This window comes from Oncorhynchus mykiss, chromosome 19 (assembly GCF_057628025.1).
Source record: "Oncorhynchus mykiss isolate SJ-2025 chromosome 19, ASM5762802v1, whole genome shotgun sequence".
NCBI lineage: Eukaryota > Metazoa > Chordata > Actinopteri > Salmoniformes > Salmonidae > Oncorhynchus > Oncorhynchus mykiss.
This window is the reverse complement of record NC_143040.1, coordinates 24,843,563-24,858,778: the sequence shown is the minus strand read 5'-3', so window position 1 is coordinate 24,858,778 and position 15,216 is coordinate 24,843,563. Positions and strand designations below refer to the sequence as shown.

Here is a 15,216-nt window from a genome sequence, read left to right as displayed (position 1 = left end):
CATATCGCGGGGGCTATTTGATGCTAATGCCGTACTCCACAGGATGTTTTTGTGCTGGTCAAGGGCAGTCAGGTCTGGAGTGAACCTGGATGATGAGTTAAGTGTGAGTAGTAGGCCTAGGCCTAGGCCAATACATAGTGATACAAATGTGTGCTTCACTCAAGGTTGGCTTCTTCTTAGCATTCATTGCCATGGTTATCAACTGCACAGCAGAATTGGAATGTTAAAAAAATGATGGTGGCAGCTGCATTGAAATACTTGGGTGTATGAGGTTTTACTACAGAAGGGTTACAACACCGTTGGCCTGGTGTAGGATCAGTTAGGGTCAAATTATTGGAATGGTGTGTTGGTATATAGGTGTTGGGTTAGTTGGCGGTGCAATGTTTTCCTTTATTTTCACAGTAGGTGGCGGCATGCACAAACAAAATGTGTAAACGCCATGACACCAAAGAATAAGAAGTAAACGGACGTGAACAGTGAGTTTCCACGTTAGTGTTTTTATAGTCGTTATTTAGACGTTTATTAACACACTGGAAATCTAAATATGACTAATTTAACTGCACAGAATCACATACTTAATTCGCGTTGTAGATAGGACTTGATATTATATAGATAACGATAGCTAGCTGCTAACAATGACTAACTGTAACGTTATGGTTTTTCACACTCAAATAGCCTCCATCATGGAGGTGCTAGCTAGTGCAGCCGTGGCAGATGTCTGTAAACTTGTAGACGACGACTATGCAGTGTTTCGTTTGGAAATAACTCAAAGCCAGAAAGAAAATAGGGCATTGCGGAGGAAACTACAGCTACTAGAATTGAAGGTGGCACGGGAGCGTGCAGAGAGGACAATGCAACAGCGCGTCGTCACCAGTCGTCCCAGAATTGTCAAGATTCCGGACCGATACAAAGAAATGGCAAGAGGTACATTTAGCATTGGGCCGAGACAACCCCTCTGCGCGTGTGTGACTTTTGACGCGTTAACCAGAAATTGGTCTGTTTTTGGGGTCGGATGCAATAATTCCCTTAATTACTTAGCCATCTTGCACAAAGACACTATCATATTCTAAACATATTGATTTACTGCATGTCCTATTATTTACTAATTGAAAACAATATGATGCATGGAACATAATCGATCAATAAATAATATATTGTAATGAAACCGCACGGAGCAGGTCTCGAACCTTCGAGCCTGAGGTCCGGCGCGCTATCGACTGTGCCGCAAAAGCATGCTCGTGCGGCAGGGTCGATTTCCGCGCTTATAAACCCAGGGTCGTTACAATATCAATAAGTTATGCGAAGTGTTACCTGTCAATAGTGTGTACAATATAGAGTTGAGCATTGAAAGTACCTAACCTAACCACCTCTTGGCTCCCGAGTGGCGCAGCGGTCTAAGGCACAGCATGTCAGTGGTTCGAATCCAGGCTGTATCCCATCTGGCCGTAATTGGGAGTCCCATAGGGTGGCGCACAATTGTCCCAGCATCGTCCGGGTTTGGCCTGGGTAGGCTATCATTGTAAAGAAGAATTTGTTCTTAACTGACTTGCCTAGTTAAATAAAGGTTACATTCCCCCCCCCCCAAATCATTTTCTCAGGTGAAGGACATCTCACTGGAGGCCACAGGAGCTTTGTGAAGCCAGTGGGAGACAATACATGGACAGATGACCAACCAATCACTGTTGATGAGGGGAGTGGAACCTCAACCCAGCATGTTATCGTGATAGAGGTTAGTGTAATCGTGTTACATCAGAATTACAGTACATCAAATGTGTCCCGTTTATCCCGTCTGCTATTCACTTGCTTACATGTACATACTTATTAATCTGCCAAGGTTGAGCTTGTGAGACTTCCCTATGACATTGTTATCCTATTCAACTCATGTACCGGTAATAACCTCCTCTCTTAATGTGTCAGTCTGCAGATGCCAAGGCTGCAGGTCCTGGGGTGAGAGGAGTGGACCCACAGCACAGCAGAGACATCCAGACTGGTGCGGCTGTAGCAATGGAGGACCCCGCCACCACCCCAGCGCAGCCCAGCTCCCGACACAGCATCACGGAGGTCAGTGGAACACGGAATGCCATCCTTAGGTCAGAGTCAGAGACTTTAACTGTGACACAAAGGCTTTTACACACAGGATCTGACGACAGGTCAGACACAGAGAGACTGGGGAGACTGGGCTGTCCTCCTGCTCCCGGCTCAGAGTATTTACTTTACGGTAACCAAAGCCTGGTTCATTCCCATCGGGACTCAGATGACGCGTTAGAAACTGGCAATGATCAATCTTGTTCTTACGCTATAGAGATGGACCCTGGCAACATATCCTTAGATTTAGAGACACATGCTGATCCGTCTAGAGGGGACTGGAACCAGCACAGTAGTAGTGTATACTCTGAAGGGTGCCTGGATAAGAAAGGGGAGGTTATAGTGGTAGATGAAGTGACTGTGAAAGTGGAGGGTGACGTTTCTCCCACTTGGAATGCAGCTTGTGCAGGACTCTCACAGGGCAGAGATTTCTTAGATTACAGTTTAGAGACAAATCTAAATGTTGTGACACACTCCCCTTTAGACATGCTCAGGGATCGCGACCCAGTGTCCACGTCGATTGCGCCTTGCGATTTACAAGGCCGTGTCCTTTTCGATCAGGTATTGAACTCAAACATCAGGGCTAGAGCCCAGACTCAGGGTGGGGGAGCCACATTAGGCAATAGTAAAGAGAAACGGTTCCTCTGCATGTTCTGTAGCAAAGGCTTCAGCTGCACCCAGAAGGTGGAGATCCATCAGAGGATCCACACAGGGGTGAAACCTTTCAGCTGTACCCAGTGTCACATGCGCTTTGCCCAGGCTGGCCACCTGAAGAGGCACCAGAGGGTCCACACAGGGGTGAAACCCTTCAGCTGTACCCAGTGTCAAATGCGCTTTGCTCAGGCTGGTGACCTGAAGAGGCACCAGAGAGTCCACTCAGGGGAGAAACCCTTTAGCTGCCAGATGTGTGAGAAGAGGTTCTCCCGCCAGCACCAGCTGAAGATGCACCTAAAGGTCCACACAGGAGAGAGGGCATTCTCCTGAAGGCATATATAGATTTGTTTAATATTTGAATATTATATTGCATCCAGACATTGTGTAATAAGGCATACATATATATGCGTGGAGTCATGTAGTAACCCAAAAAGTGTTAAACAAATCAAAATATATTTTATTTTTTAGATTCTTCAAAGTAGCCACCCTTTTGCCTTGATGACAGCTTTGCACACTCTTGGCATTCTCTCAACCTGCTTCACCTGGAATGCTTTTCCAACCGTCTTGAAGGATTTCCCACATGTGCTGAGCACTTGTTGGCTGCTTTTCCTTCACTCTGCAGTCTAACTCATCCCAAACAATCTTAACTGGGTTGAGGTCAGGTGATTGTGGAGACCAGGTTATCTGATGCAGCACTCCATCACTCTCCTTCTTCGTCAAATAGCCCTTACATAGCCTGGAGGTGTGTTGGGTCATTCTCCTGTTGAAAAACAAATTATAGTTCCACTAAGTGCAAACCAGATGGGATGGCGTATCGCTGCAGAATGCTGTGGTAGCCATGCTAGTTAAGTGTGCCTTGAATTCAAAATAAATCAGATAGTGTCACCAGCAAAGCACCATCACACCACCTCCTCCATGCTTCACGGTGGGAACTACACATGCCGAGATCATCCATTCATCGACTCTGCGTCACACAAAGACACGGCAGTTAAAACCAAAAGTCTCAATTTTACTTGGTCTTTTACCAAATAGGGCTATCTCCTGTATACCACCGCTACCTGGTCACAACACAACTGATTGGCTCAAACGCATTAAGAAGGAAAGACATTTCACAAATTAACTTTTAACAAGCACACCTGTTAATTGAAATGCATTCCATGTGACATCATGAAGCTGGTTGAGAGAATGCAAAGCTGTCGAAGGCAAAGGATGGCTAATTTGAAGAATCTCAAATACAAAATATATTTTGATTTGTTTAACACTTTTTTTGGTTACTACATGATTCCATATGTGTTACTTCATAGTTGATGTCTTCACTATTATTCTACAATGTAGAAAATAGTAAAAATAAAGAAACCCTGGAATGAGTAGGTGTCCAAACTTTTGACTGGTACTGTATGTATGTATGCATGAGTTCAAAGTAATTGTCCATAGAGCCCCGAGACAGGATTGTGTCGAGGCACAGATCTGGGGAAGGGTACCAGTGGCCTCATTCTTAAATGGAAGAGGTATGGAACCACCACCTCCCCATCCAACTTGACAGAGCTTGAAAGGCTCTGCAGACAAGAATGGGAGAAACTCCCCAAATACAGGTGTGCCAAGCTTGTAGCGCCATACCCAATTAGACTCGAAGCTGTAATCGTTGCCAATGGTACCCTTTACTCAAAGTACTGAGTAAAGGGGTCTGAATACTTATGTAAATGTGATATTTTAGATTTTATTTTTAGAAATGTGCAAACATTTCTAAAAAGCTGTTTTTGCTTTGTTGTTATAGGGTATTGTGTGAAGATTGGGGGGAGACACAATTTAATCAATTATAGAATAAGGCTGTAACGTAACAAAATGTGTAAAGTCAAGGGGTCTGAATACTTTTCGAATGCGCTGTTCATTCTACAGTCCCTGAATATTCTCAACAATTATTTTACTACGGCACACAGAATAGTTCATGCTCTAAGCCTATGTGTATTCCATATACAGTGATTCGCATTGGGGGCATTTATTTGACCTTAATGGAAATGTCACTTAAATATGAACAAATAAATAATTGTTACATTTTTTAGACAATTATTTTTCATATGAGTGGTTGCCACTATTACATGGGGGACTTTTATTCTGAAAATCTCAAATTCCACTACACGAAAGTACTTTTTTAGTGTTGCTGACATGACGCGTTCGCAAATCAAATTCCCACTTGTGCTGCCACTGGACAGCGGAAAACTTAATTTATTGTAATTTAGTTTACTACAAACTCAACCTTTAAAAAAAGTTAGTGTTGAGTTAGATGAAATACTATAGCTCCTTCCTAAATAGTTATTTCAAATCATTTTGGTGACTTCACAGCGAATGCTACCTATTCGAAATGTAACTAGCTAGCAGGCTCAGCTAAATACAAATCCCCCTATATACAGCGACATCATGAGATTTGTGAATGAAAGAGGAATATAATAATACAAATTGGAGTTTCCCCATCTTCCCATTTAGAGTTTCTGGCAGGGCACAGAAATGCCCTTATCCAGGATGTGTGACAAAAGGCATTTCCTAACAGATCTGTTAACTTTCTATGTTACATTAAAGGTTGAAACCAACAAGCAGTACCTCCAGCAGGAAGAGAGGCAAGAACCATTTGTCCGCCATCTCACTGACAAGCTACACTATTCACAGCCCTGTGTAATGTTCAATGTAATCGCATTATTATATTTTTTGAAACATGTCTTTAATGTGTATTTGTTTTAGCTGTTAGTTATAATTCCCAACGTGATAATACATTTGTGTTCACATCATTAAGGCTTTATGTATGTGTTATAAATGACCAAAGTGGTCTGACTTTAAATTAAGTACAGCGTCATGCATTATAGCGTCTTTATGGATGTGTTATGAATGACTGACTTTCACTTCAAACTAAGTAATACAGAACACTACATAAAGTGTCAATAAATAGGTTATTTACAGTCTGCTGATTTATGAAGGATCTCTCATGATCCACAGGTGTATGCTGTGAGAGGTATTTAAAATGGGTTGATGGACCTGCAAAATTGTGTGTGTGTGTGTGTGTGTGTCAGAACCAAGAAGATTTGGGAGTAGTCCAACCTGAAATTACCGCACCAGGTATTACTCTAGTGTTCCCATGCTGGAGACCAGGGCTTGATTACAACCTGTTACAATGTTGCCAACATTTTGTGACTGATCTTTTAGTGGGGGAATGTGTCAAAGACATGACTGGGCTTAGCACCTGCGCATATGGCTAATTTTTGTTGTGCGTATGTGTGTGTGTGTGTTTCTGTACTGAGGAACATGTAACTTGGTTCCAGAAGAAAGACAATTTCTTTCGGTTGGGGGCTTTCATCAAGGTAAGTGTTGGCTATTGCACACACAGCACATACTGTATAAACCTGGGATATCAACCATTCAAAGTTGGCCTTAGTGGGAGTGACCATAGAATTCTATAGGAGTGACCTTACTGAGTATAACATATGTCATCACTAAACAAAGTCATAATTATGGCTAAACCCGCCCATTTCCACAATTTATTTTCTTACGTGATTTTAAACCTAATCCTAACTAATGAAGGCCAAGTTTGATGCGTTGGTCCACCAGACCTTCCGCACATTAGGGCGGAAGTGTCTGGGAACGAGATTAGGTGTAACATGACATCCCATTAGAGCATATTGCCATCCTTCAGCACAACATGTCACCCTTTATAAAGCACGTGTTTATATCATTTGACAGTGGGTTATGTCACATTTGACATTGGTGATTGTCACACGGTTATGCCACATTTATTAACCTTTTATAAAGAATGACATATGGTTATGGATGCTTTTTTGCATGTATTTAAACAAATATATATTTAACCTTTATTTCACTAGGCAAGTCAGTTAAGAACCAATTCTTATTTACAATGACGGCCTACCCTACCCAAATTCCTCTGGGTGTTAACTCTGGATTTGAAACTAAAGTGACCCTGACTACAATGGATCCCCCTTTTACTGCATACAGAAAATGATGTAAGGTGCAATAAATGATACACACACAAAAAAAATAGACCATTTAGGATTGAAAACATAAAATTAAGTACAATCAAAATATATTTTAGAAATACTTGTAATTATTGGTTGTATGATAACTAGTATAAAATATCGACAATTCTGCACATTTTCGCCTTAATTATTAATGTACAAAGTAATAGGAAAGGATTCTTATTCTGAAGGATTACAAAAATCCGTGACCTGGAAGTACTTAGCTTGTTATTCTTGCCTGCTTCAGTGGTAAAAACATTTACGTTTTTATTAACGTTTTTATTGTTGTGATTTAGACGCTTGTTAACACCCTGGAAGTCTAAATATGAATTAACTGCACTGCATCACATACTTACCCTAGGTCATCTTTAATTCGCGTTGGAGACGGGGCTTGGTTGATTGATATTATCTAGATAACGCTAGCTGCTAACAATGGCTAACTGTATGGTTTTTCACACTCAAATAGCCTCCATCATGGAGGTGCTAGCGAATGCCGCCGTGGCAGAGATCTGTAAACTCGTAGACGACGACTATGCAGTGTTTCGTTTGGAAATAACTCAAAGCCAGAAAGAAAACAGGGCATTGCGAAGGAAACTACTGGAAGTTAAGGTGGCCCGGGAGCGCGCAGAGAGGACAATGCGAGAGCGCGTCCTCGCCAGTCGTCCCAGTAGTGTCAAGATCCTCGATCGATACAGAGGAATGGCAAGAGGTACATTTTTGCAGGACGACGACGGTGCGCTGCCTGTCGCCCCTAGTGTATAGCACAGTGCCTATCTCCCCGTTTCCCTCTGCACTAGGTACAGATTGTAACACCAGATAATGAATGTGATTCAACCAAATATGTTTTGGACCATTATACTCGTAGTTACTGGCGTGGCTCTACAAAACGTCGCCAGAGATGAACTAATCTCACCTGGTATTGGCGATACTATTTTCGTCCTTGATTTGTGGAAACAGGAGTCTAATAAAAATGTTAGTGTCCAGTTGCAGGGAGTCCGTTTAACTTTAAAACTGTACATTTTCTAAATTCAATCCGATTTTTGGTCCATGAAGTAGCCAAGACCGGTGTCTGTCATCATGACGTTAGACAGTTTGGGGTGGACTCACCTGTCTCAATCAATGGTGGAGTTAATTTTGCTTGGCGGTGCTGCATCTGGTAAGTGAAGATTAATTTATGGACCAATGGAATGGTCTAAAATGTCCAAACTCTGGTGGGTCATTCAAAACGAACTCAACCAGTGAGAGAAGATTTGAAAAACACAGGATTGAACATTGTTGGATTAGTTAATGGACCCCAAAAAAGTATTTATTTTAATAACGGAGCATTTTCTAAATTCAAACAGACATTGGACAGACATTTTATGAGACTCCTGTTTCCACTAATTGAGGATGAAGATAGTATCGCCAATACCGGATTAGTTGAAAAATCTCTGACTACATTTTGTATAGCCACACCTGTAACTACTAGTACAATAGATACCAAATGTTTTGGTTAAATCACATTATTCGGTGTTAGTCTATAGCCTCTCTGCACATGTGTTCAGGTGTTTATCCAAAATTAGTTCTTGGTCAGTTTTTGGATAGTATGTATTAATTCCCCAGATTTACTTAGCTATCTGACACTCATATTCTAACCAGATTCTTGATTTCCTGCGTTTCTAATTATTTGCTAAATTAAAACAATTTTCTTATTATTTACTCAATGAAAGCAATGATGCATGGGACATAATACATCAATCAATAAATAGTATATCAAGAAGTTATAAGAAGTGTTACTTTACATCATTTTCTAGACCGTGTCAATAGTGTACAATTATAGCGTTGAGCATTGAGTAGTTAACCTAACCACCTCTCTTCTCCAATCACTCTCTCAGGTGAAGGACATCTAACTGGAGGCCAAAGGAGCTTTGTGAAGCCAGTGGGACACAATACATGGAGAGATGACCAGCCAATCACTGTTGATGAGGGTAGTAGAACCTCAACCCAGCACGTTATCGTGATAGAGGTTAGTGTGGCATTGAAAAACAAATTACAGTTCCTTTTGCAAATCAAATATGGCCCATTTATTTAAGAAAGGCTCCCCTCATCTATTCACTTGCTTACATGTACATCCTCATGTATCTTCCAAAGGGGAGCTTGTGAGGCCCTACAGCAACTCAACTAATGTTCCGGTAATAACCTCCTCTCGTCTTCTCAGTCTGAAGATGCAAAGGCTGCAGGTCCTGGGGTCAAGCTAGAGAGATCTGAAGGAGATGAGAACCCACGGCACAGCAGAGAAATCCAGACTGGGGTAGATGGAGTGCCCCTTGTAGCCACAGAGGACCCCACCACCACCCCAGGGCAGCCCAGGACCCAATGTAGTATCGCAGAGGTCAGTGGAACGCCGAACGATATCCTCAAGTCAAAGACAGACACCGAGACTTTAACTGTAACACACAGGCTCTTACATACAGGATCTGACCACAGATCAGACCCAGAGAGACTGGGGCTGAGGAGAATGGGCTGTCCTCCTGCTCCTGGCTCAGAATATATACCGGTATTTCCCCATAGCCAAAGGACAGTTCATTCCCATGGTGATAGTGATGTGTTAGACACTGGCGGTGATGATCCGTCTTGTTCCTATGCTACAGAGATGGATTCTGGCAACATGCTCTTGGGTTTAGAGACACAGACTGATCTGTCTAGAGGGGACTGGAACCAGTACAGTAGTAGTGTATACTCTGAAGGGTGCCTAGATAAGAAAGGGGAGGGTCTGGTCGTAGATGAGGTGACTGTGAAAGTGGAAGGCGACATTCCTCCAACACTGAATCCAGATAGTCACCTAGGAGAAGGACACTCACAGGGCAGATATTTCTTAGATTACAGGGGAAGATTAGAGACAAATCCAATTGTCACAACCCACTCCCCTTTACACTCATTCAGGGATCGTGAGCCAGTGTCCACCTCAATGGGGCCTTCCGATTCAAACGGCCTCGTCCCTTTCGATCAGGTATTGAACTCAAACGACAGGCCTAGAGCCCAGGCTCCGCGAGGGGGAGCAACATCAGGCAATAGTAAAGAGAAACGGTTCCTTTGCATGTTCTGTAAGAAAGGCTTCAGCTGCTCCCAGAAGGTGGAGATCCACCAGAGAGTCCACACAGGGGAAAAACCCTACAGCTGCCCCCAGTGTCACATGCGCTTCACCCAGGCTGGTGACCTGAAGAGGCACCAGAGGGTCCACACAGGCGAGAAACCCTACAGCTGCCCCCAGTGTCACATGCGCTTCACCCAGGCTGGCAGCCTGAAGAGGCACCTGAAGGTCCACACGGGGGAAAGGCCGTTTGCCTGTACGCATTGCGGGAAGAGGTTCTCGGAGAGGACCTACCTCAGGATACACCATCAGAAAAACCATCCCACTCTATAAAATGTAAACCATTCTACTTTAAAGCTTATTACATTTAGATCAAACCCTGCATTAAAGACAAAGTTTAATTTTAATTGTTGTCTGCAAAAAAGATCCACAGATGCATTTGGAATAATGAGATTAACAGATTTCAGTGTTGAATATTCCTGGGTAGAATATTGCATCCAGACATTGTGTGATATATAAGCCTAAAATGTCTGTTACATATTGAGTTTGTACTGAATAGTCTACATGATGTTAGGAAATGCCCGCTTTCATTTTTAATAGTGTACTTAATGTGTTATGTTCAATAGAATGAAAAGTCCCATTTTGGTGATTCTTTAGTAATCAGTACCAGTCAAAAGTTTGGAAACACCTACTCATTCAAGGGTTTCTTTATTTTACTATTTTCTACATTGTTTAATCATTGTGAAGACATCAAAACTATACAATAACACATATGTAGTACCCAAAAAAGTGTTAAACAAATGAAAATACTTGAGATTCTTCAAAGTAATCACCCTTTGCCTTGATGACAGCTTTGCACACTCTTGGTATTCTCTCAACCTGCTTCATGAAGAATGCTTTTCCAACAGTCTTGAAGGATTTCCCACATATGCTGAGCACTTGTTGGCTGATTTTCCTTTACTTTGCCATCCAACTTATCCCAAACCATCTCAACTGGGTTGAGGCCAGGTTATCTGTTGCAGCAGTCCATCACTCTCCTTATTGGTCAAATAGCCCTTACCCAGCCTGGAGGTGTGTTGGGTCATTGCCCTCTTGTAAAACAAATTATAGTCCCACTAAGCACAAACCAGATGGCATGACATATCGCTGCAGAATGCTGTGGTAGCCATGCTGGTTAAGTGTGCCTTAAATTCGAAATAAATCACTGACAGTGTCACCAGCAAAGCACCATCACACCTCCACACTGGGATCCACACATGCGGAGATCATCCGTTCACCTACTCTTCGTCTCACAAAGACACGGCGGTTGGAACAAAAAATCTCAGATTTGGACTCGTCAGACCAAAGGACAGATTTCCACAGGTGTAATGTCCATTGCTCGTGTTTCTTGGCCCAAGCAAGTCTCTTCTTATTGGTGTCCTTTAGTAGTGCTTTCTTTGCAGCAATTCAACCATGAAGGCCAGATTCACACGGTCTCATCTGAACAGTTGCTGTTGAGAACTGTTATTTGAACTCTGTGAATCATTTATTTGGGCTGCAATCTGAGGTGCAGTTAACTAATGAACTTATCCTCTGCAGCAGAGGTAACTCTAGGTTTCATCATACCGCTTGATGGGTTTTGCGACTGCACTTGAAGAAACGTTCAAAGTTCTTAATGTTCCGCATTGACTGACCTTCATTTCTTAAAGTAATGATGGACTGTCGTTTCTCTTTGCTTAGTTGTTCTTACCATAAAATGGACTTGGTCTTTTACCAAATAGGGCTATCTTCTGTATACCACCCCTACCTTGTCACAACACAACTGATTGGCCCAAACACATTAAGGAAATTAATTCCACAAATTAACTTTGAACAAGGCACACCTGTGAACAGGCACACCTGTTAATTGAAAGGCATTCCAGGTGACTACCTCATGAAGCTGGTTGAGAGAATGCAAAGCTATCATCAAGGCAAAGGGTGATTACTTTGAAGAATCTCAAGTATTTTCATTTGTTTAACACTTTTTTGGTTACTACACAATTCCATGTGTTATGTCCTAGTTTTGATGTCTTCTATTATTCTACAATGTAGAAAAGTTTTTTTTTTTTATGGAATGAGTAGGTGTGTCAACTTTTGACTGGTACTGTACATCACATCTAATCTCACCCTTATTCTGCATACACCCATATACTCTATAACCAGTATATGCTTACTAAATATACCTACACATACCCACACTAACAAACACCTACTCTACATGTCCAAATAGTTTAGTCAGGTTTGTCTGACTTGACTTATCATAGTGGACTTATATTTACACACATCTCTAAATGCGGAAGACACATTTTAATGCATTCAGTTGTAAAACTGACTGGGTATCCCCCTTTCCCATCATATTTAAGTTCTCCATGTAGGGTTTAACAACCATGAAGTCATTCTGTAACCACATTATAGGACGCAAACGTAGTGGGGATGGGTAAACGCTCCGGAGCCAAGGTTAAATTGAAGCATCCGCCAATTAAAATCATTGACGTAGATGCACGTGATTAAAGGCTTCATGTTAGCTGTTCCCATTACATAAACTTGCACATGTAATTCTATGCTAATCTCACCAGGTGGCCTTGATTGTTTCCTGTAATAAATTGTGTATTTACAAATTAAAATGTTTCAACAATTTTTCATGGAAGCGTCCTTAACAGAAGTATAACCGCACACTGATAATCATAGCAACTACATTGTGTATTTGATTTACTGCTCAAATTGTGATTAGCTCGGTTCGAATCTCACTTGAGATCCCCCCCCCCCCTTTGAAATTCAATTTATTTTGTGTTAAGGGACGTAGCCTACAGCCAACAGTTTGAAAATTAAGATTAATAATTAATTTAATAAGGAGCTACCTTTTTCTTCAGCCTTGCAGACAAACAATCTGCTATGGCCTAATAATCATATTGCATAGGCTATATTATATGGACTTGTACACATAAATGTAGGCCTACGTTTTATATGCATATTTATAATCATCTACTTCGTCACGTTATTTGACTCGACGAGCATTCAAGTGTAATAGAGTAGGATTACAGGTTGCACTCTCACCATCATCCTACAGATGGGAGTATTGCAGTTATTTAGAAAGTGTATTGTGACTCCGGATCCGAACCCACACTTAGCCTACTATATGTAAAATATTCCAAATCGACAGTCTTAAATGGAGGAAGACACTTAGCAGTATCAGATGGTGAATTACTTCTATTTGACAAAGTTATTCAACTTCGATTCTCATTACTCTGTAATATAGGAATTCTGATCACGAATATAGCTAGTCTACATTAATTCACGTCAGATAGTGTCATCCTTATGCTTTAATTTATTAATGCATATGGGACTTTGTATGGTACACTTCAATTCACTTCGACAATGTGTGTGAGAGGCTATAGACCTACATAAATTAAACGAATCACTCCTTGAGCCCTCATGTGAAATCCATTAATTCAATGTAAAAATGTAGACTGGTACATAGGCTACTGGCACCGCTACATAAATAATCGTCACTACTATAGTATATGCTCTATTACATAGACGTGTAGACCTACATATACAATGATGTATGTATTATAATCATTCACTTCGTCACATGTGGAACAGCAGTGAACAATATTTTCCTTACCAAAAAGGCCGGCAGCGAGGGGTGTTCGCCAGTGTATATTAACCGCGGGTTTGTTTACTAAACCGCTTCTGCGCGGTTTGCCACCTGGAAAGCAATGATGGTTACCTTACATGACAATTCCACGATACTGATTTTTTTTCTTTTTTTACAATGTACGATCAATTTAAATGTTGTCCAGACCTCGTCTTTTCTCCGTAAAAACACATGGATGTATGTGAAACGGGTAAGCAAAAACGTGGGACTTATATACAAACATTTTACTTTAGTAAGTCTCCTAGTCAAGGATGCGACGATTATGTAATATTGTCAATCTACACCTGAGACAGACCAAGTGAAGAGGAACAAAAGTAAACCTTGAATTGAGGTTTAAAAGTGGCCAAGTTGTTCTATTTTAAGAAATTCCATTGGTTTGTGGAGAAAAAGTTCAAGGTCTTTGATAGGCTGATACAGATTTTTTTTATAGGAAATATTCACTGCCACCTGGTGAGGTTAGCGTAGAGCTAAATGTTCAAGCTTGTGTAATGGGAATCGCTAACATTTAGCTTTGTAAAGTGTTGGTTAACATGTAAACAATTCGTTGCATGAGCTGAAATAAAAGACCCTGGAAATGTTCCATACACACAAAAAGCTTTTCTCAACTTTTGTGCACAGATTTGTTTACATCCCCATTAGTGATCATTTCTCCTTTGCCAAGATAATCCATCTGACAGGTGTGGCATATCAAGAAGCTGACAGCATGATCGTTACACAGGTGCACCTTGTGCTAGGGGTCAATACAAGGCTACTAAAATGCCACATAAGTCTCAAGTTGAATATGCAGTTGGCATGCTGACTGTAGGAATGTCCACCAGAGCTGTTGCAGAGAATTTAATGTTAATTTCTCTACCATAAGCTGCCTCCGTTTTAGAGAATTTGGCAGTACTTCTTATGGGCTAGTTCCCATCAAATAGAAGGACTGAATTGACACCTTGCATAGAATGTCCTTTTAATAGAGTTGTGATAACATACTATGTCGAGGAGTAACAATATAAACCTTGTCTGCAAAAAAAACAACTTTGACGTGGGGGCATGCTTTGTAGACCATTCAAAAGTGTTCCGATACCTTGTCCGCAAGAAAAACCCCACATGTTATGATAGCTTATAGACAGTAGTAGGCAAATGAAGGGACAAAGTTCAAATATTAAGATGATGGAATAACATTTCTAGGGTCTATTTTCTGGTAATTGGAAACATGCCCCTTTCGAATTTCGTCCCCCGTTCCTAAAAACATCCATTCTATAGTGTAGGTTTTGAAGATTCATAATCTATGTTTGTAGTCATCAGAAGAAGATTGAGGAACGGTTGGTGGATCCAAGAAGTACAAGCCCCCACACCATTCTCCAACCTCTGAAATGTTGTCTTTGATGTGTGCATTTTGAAGTACCCCTTAACATTTAGTCTCTGTCTGTCTGGTAGAGTAGTGGTTATGGTGTTTGCTCCCCAAACCAGAGTTTGAGAGTTCAAATCCCAGAGAAACAGTTAATGTAGCAACTTCTTTCTTGTTGCCTTTGTGGGCCTGAAAGAGCAAACAAGAGTTACAGTGCCTTGCGAAAGTATTCGGCCCCCTTGAACTTTGCGACCTTTTGCCACATTTCAGGCTTCAAACATAAAGATATAAAACTGTATTTTTTTGTGAAGAATCAGCAACAAGTGGGACACAATCATGAAGTGGAACAACATTTATTTGATATTTCAAACTTTTTTAACAA

At 41.3% G+C, this 15,216-nt stretch overlaps 2 protein-coding genes across 4 annotated transcripts in view; both read left to right on the top strand.

The window, feature by feature from the left end:
- Window positions 1-439: 439 nt before the first annotated feature.
- LOC110498535 (uncharacterized) lies at window positions 440-4,792 on the top strand. 2 transcript variants are annotated; one of them, XM_036953789.2, is made up of 3 exons: window positions 440-924; window positions 1,599-1,729; window positions 1,918-4,792. In XM_036953789.2, the coding sequence occupies exons 1-3, from the start codon at window positions 636-638 to the stop codon at window positions 3,067-3,069; spliced, it is 1,572 nt and encodes a 523-aa protein (XP_036809684.1). In that variant the 5' UTR covers window positions 440-635; the 3' UTR covers window positions 3,070-4,792. The 2 variants fall into 2 exon arrangements, with proteins under 2 accessions (XP_036809684.1, XP_036809685.1); XM_036953790.2 differs by having other exon boundaries at window positions 448-1,506.
- A 2,153-nt stretch (window positions 4,793-6,945) lies between these two features.
- Window positions 6,946-15,216, top strand: part of LOC110498528 (uncharacterized) — a 33,255-nt gene continuing 24,984 nt past the window's right edge. The window contains exons 1-3 of one of the 2 annotated variants that reach the window (XM_036953780.2): window positions 6,946-7,464; window positions 8,630-8,760; window positions 8,953-12,467. In XM_036953780.2, coding sequence (XP_036809675.2) covers window positions 7,188-7,464; window positions 8,630-8,760; window positions 8,953-10,158 — 1,614 coding nt within the window. In that variant the 5' untranslated portion in view covers window positions 6,946-7,187 and the 3' untranslated portion in view covers window positions 10,159-12,467. Of the gene's footprint in view, window positions 7,465-8,629; window positions 8,761-8,952; window positions 12,468-15,216 lie in introns of those variants that run through there. The other variant, XM_090210496.1, reaches the window with a different exon arrangement.